The following is a 13157-nucleotide window of genomic DNA, read 5'->3' on the forward strand; positions in this document are numbered from 1 at the left end:
ACCTAGAGTCTAAAAAATGGTGCAGTGTATTGATTTGATATCCCCAGAATATAGGATAAAGAAAGTCTGCCCACCAAGATCAGCATCCAATCACTATACAGGCAGTTCCAAGGTTACAAGCATCTAACTTACAAACATCCGACTAACAAACAACTCATAGTTAAGAATTGTGTTGAGACAGCAGGAAGTAAGAGAAATCTACCCCTACAAAGGGAAATTCACTCCTGAAAAAGTTTTCATGGGGAAAAGGTGTCTCCATTGAAACTGTATCTACAACCTTTGTTTCCACAATAAGCCAATAATCTCAAGGACAGAAAGTGAGGTGAAATCTTCTGAACAGAGGCACAGACAGCAAAACAAACAACACAGGGGTGTTAACCATTTCCTATGCCAGGGGTCCTCAAACTTTTTAAGTGGAGGACTGATTCACGGTCCCTCAGACTGTTGGGGGGCCAGACTATGATGAAATAGTCGCAAATTAAGATTGTTGTTGTTGTGTGCCTTCAAGTTCTTTCAGACTTAGGTCAACCCTAAGTCTAAAGCTTAGGACAGAGGCCAGGTAAATGACCTTGGAGGGTCGTATCCAGCCCACAGGCCTTAGTTTGGGAGCCCCTGCCCTATGCTATCCAAAACTAACAGATATGTATATTTGGCTGGAGTTACACTTAAAAATGTACCTGTTCCAACTTACAAACAAATTCAATTTAAGAAGAAATCTACAGAACTGTCAGGACTTCAGGGCAATAAGAGGATGATGGGGAGGAGGGTTTCCTCCCAGCAGCAAAATCTAAACCCATCACAAACCATTAAATTTCTGCTATATAGTAGCTGCTAGGTGATTTTTGAAAAATGTTAGCCAGCCCTCCACATTAGCTAGTGTTAGAGGTGCAGAACCCCCACAAAATTGGGGAAACCATCAATTAAAAAAACACTATTTTTTAACCTGAAGGAATACCTCTTTAGGAATCTCTAAGTCCCGTGGCAAAACTCTATGGATAGGTCCTGCTGGAAGTTGACCATAGAATCATACTGCAGGACCTCTTTAGAAAACATGTAAGTCTTGCAGGACGGCTCTGTCATGGAAGTTAACCATAGAATCATGCTGGAGGACCTAGAGATTCCTAGAAATAATAATGTAATCAGGTAAAGAGAAATACGCAAAGGAGAGGCTATTGTATTTTGTTTCAGTTCTGTTTTCTAATATATTCATTGTAATGATCCCTAATCCTATGTTTATCACTTGATCGAAAAGTAAATTCAGGATGGATAAGTACCAAAAAAACTAGTCTTTGACTAGGGAAGATTTACAAATATCCTGCAATTTCTCAGCAGGTGACTGTTGAGTTTCTCTCATTGTTGCAAGTAATTTCATCTTGTGTACACACACACACACACACACACACACACACATATATATATATATATATATATATATATATATAGGGAGGCAACTCTCATTCATATATATATTTCTTCATGAAACCACTGAAAAGGATTTCATGATTTCTCCATTCCAGCCATAGTACCTCACAGAATTATGTTATGTGACAATATTTGCACTATATTTAAAGGTTTTTGACTTGTCAACAATATCAGAATTTCTACTTTTTTATGGAACCGTTCCATTTAACAGCTGAATAGTAGTCATATGCTCAATATGTAGTCTAGATCATTCCACTTGTGGTCTCACTGTATTCTATATAATCTTCATTGCCAAGTTTGGCAAGATTTTAAATTATAGTACTCCAGAATTTCCTTTAAGAAATCTTTTTTTCAGTGCCAAACACTAAACAAACATGGTTCAAATTCAGCCAATGATATCTATAGACTGCAGGAGAGAGTGGCATGGTGTAGTATCGTTAATGTAATGATTTCTTAATCCAATGGGAGAAGATTCTGTGACAAATTAGAATCTTAAGTTTTAAGATAGAGAAAAATATTTCATACAAGACTAAAAATTAATCAATTGTGAGTTGCTTAAAAGGAGCATACTACAAAAGGGGCTATGTAAAATTTAAAAGAAATCCCTGAGCCACCTTGCACAGCTCATCTAGAGTTGTGACTCAAAAGTTACTGGTTTTATAGGTTTCTGGTTTAATATGCTTGATACACCAGCAAAGGCTATTCCTAACAATTTTATTACATGAAAGGCCAGCTAGTAATTCCTTTCTTGGCTAGACCACTCATACGTTTCTACTTTTGCCAGTCTTCCGGGATTAAAATGGGGTTCTAGAGTCAAGATATGGAAGGCACATCTCAGGAACCGTGGTGGGCTCCTGGGTTACATAGACTGTATAGCTGTATACATAGATGTAGCTGAGCAGCTATGATGGGATAAAGATGATAGTTATACATGAAGCTTGTTAATTGTGTAGCTATGAAGAAGTGAATATAAGACAATTATGCTGAGAGATTCTAAAGCTTAACTCATGCTCACCTGAGAAACATTTTCTTTTCCAATTCTGGTTTTCTGTAGAGTTACTTACTCACATGCTGTCAGGTTGTCTTTAATAGAGCTATGCTTATTCCTGCTATGAACATGGCTGGAGCATTTTTCTTGCTGTAGTAAAATATAATTCCATTTCTCAAGGTAGCCGCAAATCAAAGTATCTGAAAGCTGGAAATAATCAAATCTGCTTAATAGTACAGATTCCAAAAGTATGAGAAATCTTATTTAAGGAAATTTGGCATAAATAAACTATAAATATTTCATTAAGAGCTACATTACAGTTTGGTTTCCATGTGACCCATATATCTCTTCCAAAGAAGTTAAATAACAAAGGCTTAACCATTTCCCTGTGCACTTTTTCCTACCTGACCTTTAATGAGTAAAAAAGTAAAGTGAGATAGAGAGTAGCACGGTAGCTACAGAACATTTATATGGGGCATTACAGTCTTCAAGGGCACAGCTGTATGCTTACATCCACTGTTAGAAGATATGGAATAGCATACTGTTGAGACATGAATACTCATTAGAAATCAATTGTGGGCAATTTGTCACCACCAGTGATGACTAGAGCCAAAGCTGATGAGTCTGGCTGGACAGAATGATTTGGTAGAAAGAGAATTGAATGATGTCATTTCTCCTTCTTCCGCATTTGGTCCAACATAATTGAGTTTTCCTTTTGAGGGCAGGTGTTTTGCTTTCCTAGTTGGAAAAGGAGAAGATCTCTTGATAGAAATAGTAAGTAAGTAAACTTTTATTACAGTCAATGACCAGCTCATATTGATGGAAATATGCTTCTCTTGTTCATTCTTCTTGAGTAGCTGCTTCCTGGTTTTTAAATTGAGCACCTAAAGCTAATATGGTGTATTGGCTTGAACGCTGAATTACGACTCTGGAGAATAAGGGTTCAACTTCCCACTTCTCCAAGGAAACCCACTGGGTTACTTTTGGCAATCACACGTTCTCACCCTCAGGGCGAAGACAAAGGTAAACCTTCTTATGACCAAATGTTGCCATGAAAACACTGTGATAGGTTTGCCTTTCGGTTGCCATAAGTCAGTAAAAACATGAAGGCACACATCAACGATAACGATAACACACCTAGTGCTTACAATAAGCTAAGAAATATGTGCTTTAATCTAAACTCTTTAAATAGTCATTATGTGCAGTAGGATATGAGCACCACAACCACATTAACCCCAGTACTCTTGCTGCTTTGCTGTTGGACCTGATGGTATTGTTATTGAACATCAAATGAATTCAAACTAAGTGCTCTGTCATTCATGATTTGGCCCTGAATGAGAAGAAGGATTCAGTGTTCATTTTGTGTGAGTGTCTTAATGATTGTCATTGATGAATTTTGCATTGGGACATCATGCTGCTCAAAAATGGGGGGGAGGGGAGTGAGAGAAGCACCATAATGAAAAAACTGACATAGAAACTAAACTGTGGTGTCAAACTACATCAATTCTACAGTGTAGATGCACCCCAAGTCAAAGAGAATCCAAGCACTTACTGTAAAAGTGTTTTAGCAGGTGGGGTATAGTAAGTTATGGAATGTTTCTTCCCAATCATCCTTGGGATTCAGTTGTGACAGTACTTTCACCACTTGAATCAGCTCCTAAACAGGTGTGAAGAGAATATTTGTTTGCTAATCTCACCATCACAGCAAAGCACTAAAATGTTTCATTCCAAGTCTTCCTTCACTGCCATTCTAACCAGCCTCCCACCATCACCTCCCTAGTGGGTGAATGGTACATAAGTCTGGAGGAAAACCTTTGTATTTAGGTGGAGCTTTCAGTTCCACTTCCTAAGTCTCAGAATCCCTACTGTTTATCTCCTAACTGAAATTCCTGTGTCTGAAATTATGCCCCTGAAAAGTAAAATTAAAAAAGGGCCATTTTACTCAACCTTTCTCAAAGTCTTGCTAGTTCTAAGGTCAGGCAGCAATCAGATCCTTCACAATGAAATGTAGCTTGAAAAGCATTTATGCCAGTATTGGCCAGATGTTGTCCTTAAGCACATATACAAGTGAGCAACTATGTCCTCATTTTCAAGATGAGTCAGGGGTTTGAAAGGATTTCATATTTGCACATTATTTACCGTTTCCTTTCAGGCCAAGAAATGAACTGTATTTTAAAATAAGGTAGGAAAAATCTCATCATCAGACTGGCAAGTGAATCAGTCGTTTATAAAAGAAAAGGAGAAATGGTAGTAAATTTGCCAAATGCCTCGGTGTGCTTTTTAGGACAACACAAAATGAGAAGTAGTGGGGTGTTCTCTGCTCATGTGGCTGCAATGAGCAGTCGCACCCTAATCTCTCTTCCCGAAGAAAATAAGTAATTAAACTCTAAAAAGAAAGTGAGAGTCAACAAACTGAGGTTTGAAGATACTTTCAAAGTAAGTGAAGATAAGTGAAGACTCCAGAGAAACCCATAGGGGAGAAAAACATAGAGATAAGCATTAATAAGGCTTATTAGCTGAAAAATAATGTCTCTGAAGGAGTCTCTGCTAACCCAGGCTGATTTGGAGGTAAATAAGAGAGCAATTGAGGAATTGAGAAAAACACTACAAGACAATTTCAAAATAATGACTGTAATGTGTAAAATGGGGGGGGGGGGGAGAATGAGTGTTCTTGAAAACAAATTAACAGCTTCAGAAAAGCAATCAAAAGGCAATATGAAAGAAATTAAGAAATTAAAAGGACAATTTGCAGAATTAGAAGAAAGAAGTAGAAGAGTGAATTTGAGACTGAAAATCTGGTCTGAGCAAGAAGAACAAAAACCAGAAGATTTGAAAGAAGAGATTGTAATGTGGGTTACAAAAAAATCAAATAGAAATGTCATCAATGGATATAGATAGATTGCACCAGAGCTCAAAAAGAGGAGGCATGAGATCATCCGCACCTGCAACATCAAGGCAAGTGATTATTAAGTTGCTACTGAATGCAAAAAGGAAGATTTAAAGAGGAAGAACCCTCTATATAGAAACAAGCAGATTACAGTGAGACAAGATTTGTCTAAAGAAACTCTGAAAATTAAACAAGATTTACAACCCTAGGCCAAAGCATTGTATTCAGGTGGAATACAATTTACCTGGGAGTTTCCTATGGCTATTATACACTTTAGACAAAGGAAGATATATATTTCCAGAACACCAGAACAAGCGGAGGAACTTCTGAAAACACTTGGAGCAAGGAATACTGCACAAAGAGGCAAAAAGAAAGAAGATACAAAGGTTTCCTCAGAGAATAAAAAGAGTAAAGCTCCGGTAGAAAGTCAAGGAGAGGAAGAGGAGGAAGTTGAATAAATAGAATGGAATAATTCAAACTTATTTCAGAAGCAACTATATAATTTTCCTCTCCCTCTCTGGATGTATAAGGACTGTGGCGGCTGCAATAGTATTAGAGACTTTGTTAATTATCATCACTTTCCCACTCCTACCCTAGTTCAGGGCTGGACAAAGGAACAAAGTATGATATATCTTAGTCATGATTTGTTAAAACATAATAAGCATAATCAGTTGCCAGGTAAGATTAGTGAATATTTAGGGACCAGTTTAATGCGTACAGATTGGGGGGGGGGGGGGGGGTTGAATCTCTTATCTACGCAGCTATTGGGGTAAAAGCTCAGAACTGGAGGCATAGTTGTTAACATTGCAAAAGGGGGCAATTAAAAAATTTAGAGGGCATGCTAGTAAAGGTTATTAAATGGGGAATGGAGAGATTTTAGGGGACACAAAAGACTAAATGTAAGGGAGTTTTAATTCCTCATCAAGGCCACATTGGAGGAGTGAGGGGTTGACAAGGAAAGAAAGAACGTTAAAAAGAAGCCTCAGAAAAATACCAAGGAAACAAACAATCCAATGTGTTTATCACTAAAGTGTGCTAGCTTGAACATCAATGGTAAGAAGGTTTATCAAAACAAATAACTTTGGGTGTATAATGTTAGAGGAAATGCACAGATCAGCAAGGAACCCAGAAAAAGAATTAAGTATCTTAGGCTGGAATACATTGGCAGAGGCAAGAGCAAATAACAAAACAAAGGGAGTTTCTATCTTGACAAAAAATAATATAGAGGTGGTACAAACAGACCTAATGGCTGATATTAAAGGGAGATGGATAATCTTTGAAGGAGAAATATATGGGGCAAAAATGACAATTCTAAATATTTATGGGCCTAATAAAGGCCAGGAAAAATATATAGAAAAGATATTTAAGAAGCTAGAGGGCTTACATGGAGAGGAAGTAATTATAGCAGGGGACTTCAATTTAGGCATGTTAAAAAATAAGTGCAGACTCTTGGACAAATGGAAACTGAAGGATTGCTTTCAAGAGGTAAAAACACAACCAAAAGCAACTTATTACTCAGGAAGACATAAAGAAATTTACCTGCATAGACTATATACTAAAGAGAGACTCTGATCAATCTGAGATACTAAAAGCAGAAACTGGCCTAATAGAAATTTCTGACCATGCACCAGTACAAGTAACACTACAATTAACAGAGGAGAAACCCCAATATAGATGGAGATACACGAAATTATTATTCTTATAGACCAATTAGTTTAATGAACCAGGATTACAAAACATTTGCGAAAATATTAGCAAATACACTAAAGGATTTATTGCCAAAAGTGATAGGGGAAGACCGGTATGGATTTATAAAGGGGAGAAATTTTAGTCACCCAATTAGGAATTTGCTTAACATTATTGCACAGAGAAGTAAGAAAAAAATAGCATTTATTAAACTGGATGTAGCTTACCTGGATTTCAGTAAGGCCTTCGCAAGGTCCCCCATAACCTTCTGGCAAACAAACTAGTCAAATGTGGGATAGGCAAAACTATGGTTAGCTAAGGAAACAAACCCAAAGGTTGCTCACCAATGTTGTCTTCTTCATCCTGGAAAGAAGTGACAAGTGGAGTGCCACAGGGTTCCGTCCTGGGCCCGCTTCTGTTCAACATCTTTAATGACTTGGACAAAGGGTTAGAAGGCATAATCATCAGGTTTGCAGATGACACCAAACTGGGAGAGATAGCCAATACTCCAGAAGACAGGAACAGAATTCAAAACGATCTTAACAGAGATGGGCCGAAAATAACAAAATGAAGTTCAACAGGGATAAATGCAAGATACTCCACTTCGGCAGAAAAACTGAAATGCAAAGATACAGAATGGGGGATGCCTGGCTCGACAGCAGGGTGTGCGAAAAAGACCTTGGAGTCCTCGTGGACAGCAAGCTAAACGTGAGCCAACAATGTGATACGCCAGCTAAAAAGGCCAATGGGATTTTGGCCTGCATCAATAGGAGTATAGTGTCTAGATCCAGAGAAGTCATGGTACCCCTCTATTCTGCCTTTGTCAGACCACACCTGGGATATTGTGTCTAATTCTGGGCACCACTATTGAAGGGAGATGTTGACAAGCTGGAATGTGTCCAGACGAGGGTGACTAAAATGATCAAGGGTCTGGAGAACAAGCCCTACAAGGAGCAGCTTAAAGAGCTGGGCATGTTTAGTATGCAGAAGAGAAGGCTGAGAGGAGACATGACAGCCATGTGAGGGAAAGTCATAGAGAGGAGGGAACAAACCTGCTTTCTGCTGCCCTGCAACTCTACAATTCTTTGCTTCTATCTGAAGAATTGAGATGAATGATGAGAAAACGTTGACAGGAGGGAGCATATGACAACCCAGTTCATTTCAAAACTTTCAATTATTGCAGAAAAAGAGACTATCCACACATACATCACCCTTCACTGGATATCGTTATAAAAGATTAATGGCATCATATAGTATGCGTCTTCTTTTACTTTTACTTTGTAAGTAGCATTGATACATTTATGTTGAAGCATTTTTTAAAAAAATATCAACACTGTAAAGATGTCATGATCATTGTGTTTTATTCATGATTGCTATGTTTAGGTTGACTGTTTAAGGTTATATATTTCAGCTATTCTTATACAGAAGCTGGGAGCCTCTAAGGCATGGCCAGGAAAAGGGGCGTGGCTTCACCTTGCTGGTGGAAGCCTTAGAATTCAAAATTTAGCAGTTGGAATTGGGCAGTTGGAGTTTGTCGGTTGAGCAGAGCAGTTGGTTCTGTTCAGTGAGAAAGGAGTGTGATCGGAAAAAAGAGATTGTGGGAGGAAGTTGAGCAGCTAGAGAGTTTTAGCGGAGAAGGGCTAAAATTAAAGTTGCTGAGCCTTTAGTAGGAATAACTAAAGAGCTGAGGCTATATCCCTAAGTCAAGGAGGACTAGGGTTAACCAGTTAAACTCCCCAATCCAAGTTTGATCAGGTACAGGTCAACTAAGTTCAAGAAGGACAGTATTCCTAACTGAAAGAAACAAGTAATATAAAGCTGATACCATACTAAGCTCAGTGAAACTATTGAGAAGTCTTGCAACACTTACTGTACAGAAGTAACATCGTTCAACTTAAGATATAACATTCTTGCAACCATCAAGCTTTGTGCTATAAATAAACAAGTTACTGTTTCTTCAATTGTTGCTTATTATTTGAGCAAAGCATCTTTCAAAGGTGGTGGCAGCGACAACATTGAAAAGTAGGATACATAGAGGTAGAAGTTGAATCCTTCGCAATTTGGTGGCAGAGGTGGGATCCAAAAAGATTCCATCCCTGTCATCACATCAAGTCTTCACAAACACATTATCAAATTTCTAATTTTTTTTCCAGAATAACCTTAAAATGTGTCAAATAAAATGTTTTGATCTCCCTAAATTCTCTATATGGTCTCATTTATCTTCCTGACCCTGAATTCTAACTACTCATTTCATAAGTTTATAGTATTAATCTCTGTAAGTAGCACTACTATATTAGGGCTATTATTCTTATCTGTGCCTTTTCTATAGAAAGAGATTTCTAGATTTGCCCATTACCACTTGTTTACAGAAAATGGTCTTAATATGCTTCAAATCTGTGTTCCATGATCTTTTATAATGACAAAACCAAAGCAAATGATAAATGTCTTGTTTCCACCAAGGCATAAAAAATCCTACAGAGCTCCCTCATTTTAACATCATAAACTAGCCTGTAGCGTTCTTCTGTTTAAGCACCTTTTATGGTTAATGAATATGAGAGTCCTGAACCTGTTTACATTATTAAGGAATGTATTGGCTGCTTTCACATTGAGCTTAACTTGAAGCAATGAAACGTGTTGACATAAGGCTTTCAAAGTTCTAAAGGTAACTTCATATACATGCAGTTTGCATGTTCAGAAGTGCAAGAATTTTGCTCAGTAAACAGATATTATGGAAAATAATTATATTATTTTTGCTCAAGTCAACATTCACTTAGCTCCATGTTCACGTTCATGAACATTAACCTGCATCACAAATTGAGCCCCATTTCACCCAGCATTTCTTTGGCTCAAATGGTAATCCTAGCAACTTCTTTACAGTATCAATTCAAAGCTTGGGATGGTGCCTTTTAAAAGGAAATAATTGTTGTATCTGTTATTCTTATCTAACTTGTTAACAATACCATTGTGCCATTAGAAAACACAGAACAATCATTTCTGTCTCCCCGTTCTTGACCAATTCAGATAGTAAAAATTGGAAACTCTGACAAAAATGCAGAAGATTTTATAAAGCAATCCTTCCTACCCATTATCCCTTTCCTAATTCATTTGGTCAGGCAGAGTCAACATACACCCAAAAAGGAATGACTGATGAATAGCCTGATCCTCAGAAGAGTCATCAATGTTGTTCATGACTGTTATAGACAAAAAAAAGAGGTCCCTGTGCATTACTGCTAGAAATATATAATTATCAAAGTGACTCAATGCAAAAATGAGTTACTTCCTAGCTGTGCTTAGTATGCTATTACAGCAGGACTCCAGAGTCTGGGGAGCTGCCACCACTGCTCCTAGCCAGCCACAAAGCTCCATTCAAGTCCCTGACCATTGCAGGAGCCTTTGCTGATATCAGGATGGAGTGCCCTTTGACCAACAAGAAGGAGAGGAGATCCCCCCACCCAGGTGGATGTGTATTTACACAACCACAGCTAATCTGTGTATAGAATAAGGTAAAAAACAGATTTTTGTCAGTTCAGATTCTTCTCATGAGTTTCTTGACACTCAAAAAGCATATTTTTCAACAATTTTTGAATATTTTCAAATATTTTTTCCATTTCTACTCTCAAATATTTACCGTATATACTCGAAGATAAGCCGAGTTTTTCAGCCCTTTTTATGAGCTGAAAAAGTCTCCCCCCGGTTTATAATTGGGTCAAGTTCAAGCTGGCAGCAGAGCCTGGAGGCCGTTGCTTGCAATATATGATATATTTATCTCTCACCTTACCCTCCTTTATTGGTGTTTACCTTTCCAAAGCCTGCCTCGCTCTTAATTAAGGGAATGTTTTGAAAAGTGAAAGAAGCCCTTGCAAGTCAGGAAGAAGAATATATATTTACCCATTAATCTTATAAAAGCATTTTCCCCTGAAATATTTGTTAATCTTTGCTACAGATATATATATATTTTCCCCTGCAAGCCTTTGCAATCCCTATGTACCTTTATATGTCAGTCAGTCTATCTATCTATCTATCTATCTATCTATCTATCTATATATATATATATATATAGACATTAATTTTATATATGAATTCCCCCCTCATATGTTTGTAAGTCTTTGGAAATCCTATATACATATAGATATCTAAAGATTTCCATGTACCTGTACATCTGTATCTATGTGTATACATTATTTTATATATGAATTTTCACCACACATGTTTGCAAGTCTTTGCAAATCCTATACTGATATAATTATCTATATATAGAGAGATGTCTAGATAGATAGATAGATAGATAGATAGATAGATAGAAATATAGGGCTATGAATATAGGGCTTGCAAATATTGCAGGGGAAATACACACAGAGAGATCTAGAAAGATATAAACATAAATATATGGGGCTTGCAAATATTGCAGGAGGGAAATGCACATATATAGAGAGAGGATTTGCAAACGTTTCAGGGAGAAATGCATATGTGAAATTAGTATATACTGTATAATTATAGATCTATACCTAGCTCTGCATTGTTTATGTAGGCATTGAATGTTTGTCTATTACTATGTTGGAAGCTGGTCTGAGTCCCCATGGAGAGATAGGGCAGGGTACAAATGAAGTTTTTTTAAATTATTATTATTATTATTATTATTATTATTATTATTAAGTTATTTTTAATACCAAATTGTTTTTGTTGACCCTACTTTTCCACTTACAGAGCAAATTTACTGTTTTTCTTTGAAATACGGTAAATATTAAAAAAAATTAACCTGATGCCTCAATATAATTTTATTGGGATCTATTTTCATTTTGAAATTTACCAGTAGCTGCTGCTTTTTCCACCCTCAGCTCATACTTGAGTCAATACGTTTCCCCAGTTTTTTGTGGTAAAATTAGGTGCCTCGACCTTTATTAGGGTCGGCTTATACTCGGGCATATATGGTACTTAGTGTTCTCTGTACACTGAAGTTGTTACATAGCACACAACTACAACTAGCCTGTTTGTTTAGTCCCAGTAAAATGCAACTGAGGGGCAATTGGCCTTCTGTTGCAAGGTAAGTTACAGAACTTGTGTGGAAATACAGTAGAGTCTCACTTATCCAACACTCACTTATCCAACGTTCTGGATTATCCAACGCATTTTTGTAGTCAATGTTTTCAATACATTGTGATATTTTGGTGCTAAATTCATAAATACAGTAATTACTACATAGCATTAATGTGTAATAAACTACTTTTTCTGTCAAATTTGTTGTATAACATGATGTTTTGGTGCTTAATTTGTAAACATAACCTATTTTGATGTTTAATAGGCTTTTTCTTAATCTCTCCTTATTATCCAACATATTCACTTATCCAACATTCTGCCGGCCCGTTTATGTTGGATAAGTGAGACTCTACTGTACAGATGCTTTCTTAGACTTTCTCAGTTCTGTTTTTAGAACTGTATAGGATGAAACATGTTGGACTTTTTAAAAGATTAAAGTTGACCATCAGTTAGCATATGGAGCTCATCTGTTTTGTTTTCCTGCTTTCTTAGACTGCATGGGTAATTTATAACTGAATATGTATCATTTAAACTATTCTCTGTTCTTCTATCCTTTTTTTAGGTGGACTTTGAACAACTTCGGGACAATCTGTGTCAAATAGAGAAACGATGCAAAGCATCATGGGATCATCTGAAGGCCATAGCAAAGCATGAAATGAAATCAACATTAAAGCAAAAAATGTCTGAGTTCCTTAAGGACTGTGCAGAAAGAATAATAATATTGAAAATTGTCCATAGAAGAATAATTAACAGGTGGGATATCAAACATATTGTCAACAGTGTGCTGTTAAAAAAGCTCTGCTAGCATTGTCCTATTTCAAAACATGAAAATGAACCTTTCAGCAAATTGTACTGATACTAGAATCTTTCCCACTTCTGGGATAAACTTATACCTGGACTTTAGAAACTAAACTCATAGGAATACAGAAGCTCAGATGTGGAAGAGATCACAAAGGCCATCCAGTCCAACCCTTTACCGTACAGGAACACATGATCAAAGCACTCCTAACAGATGGCCATCCAGCCTATGCTGAAAAAACCTCCAGAGAAGGAGATCCCACCATTCTCTGAGGCAGCATATTCCAGTATTAAACAGTTTTTACCATCATGGAAGTTCTTTGTAATGTTTTGTCAAAAATC

General features: G+C 37.0%; 1 protein-coding gene across 11 annotated transcripts in view; it reads left to right on the forward strand.

Moving 5' to 3' along the window:
* The window catches only part of fhod3 (formin homology 2 domain containing 3), a 326788-nt gene that overhangs the window by 273963 nt on the left and 39668 nt on the right, over positions 1–13157 (forward strand). For all 11 annotated transcript variants that reach the window (XM_062984260.1, XM_062984262.1, XM_062984267.1 and 8 more), the window contains one exon: positions 12580–12770. In XM_062984260.1, the coding sequence (XP_062840330.1) occupies positions 12580–12770 (191 nt within the window). The remainder of the gene's footprint in view (positions 1–12579; positions 12771–13157) is intronic.

Source organism: Anolis carolinensis, chromosome 6 (assembly GCF_035594765.1).
Source record: "Anolis carolinensis isolate JA03-04 chromosome 6, rAnoCar3.1.pri, whole genome shotgun sequence".
Lineage (NCBI taxonomy): Eukaryota > Metazoa > Chordata > Lepidosauria > Squamata > Dactyloidae > Anolis > Anolis carolinensis.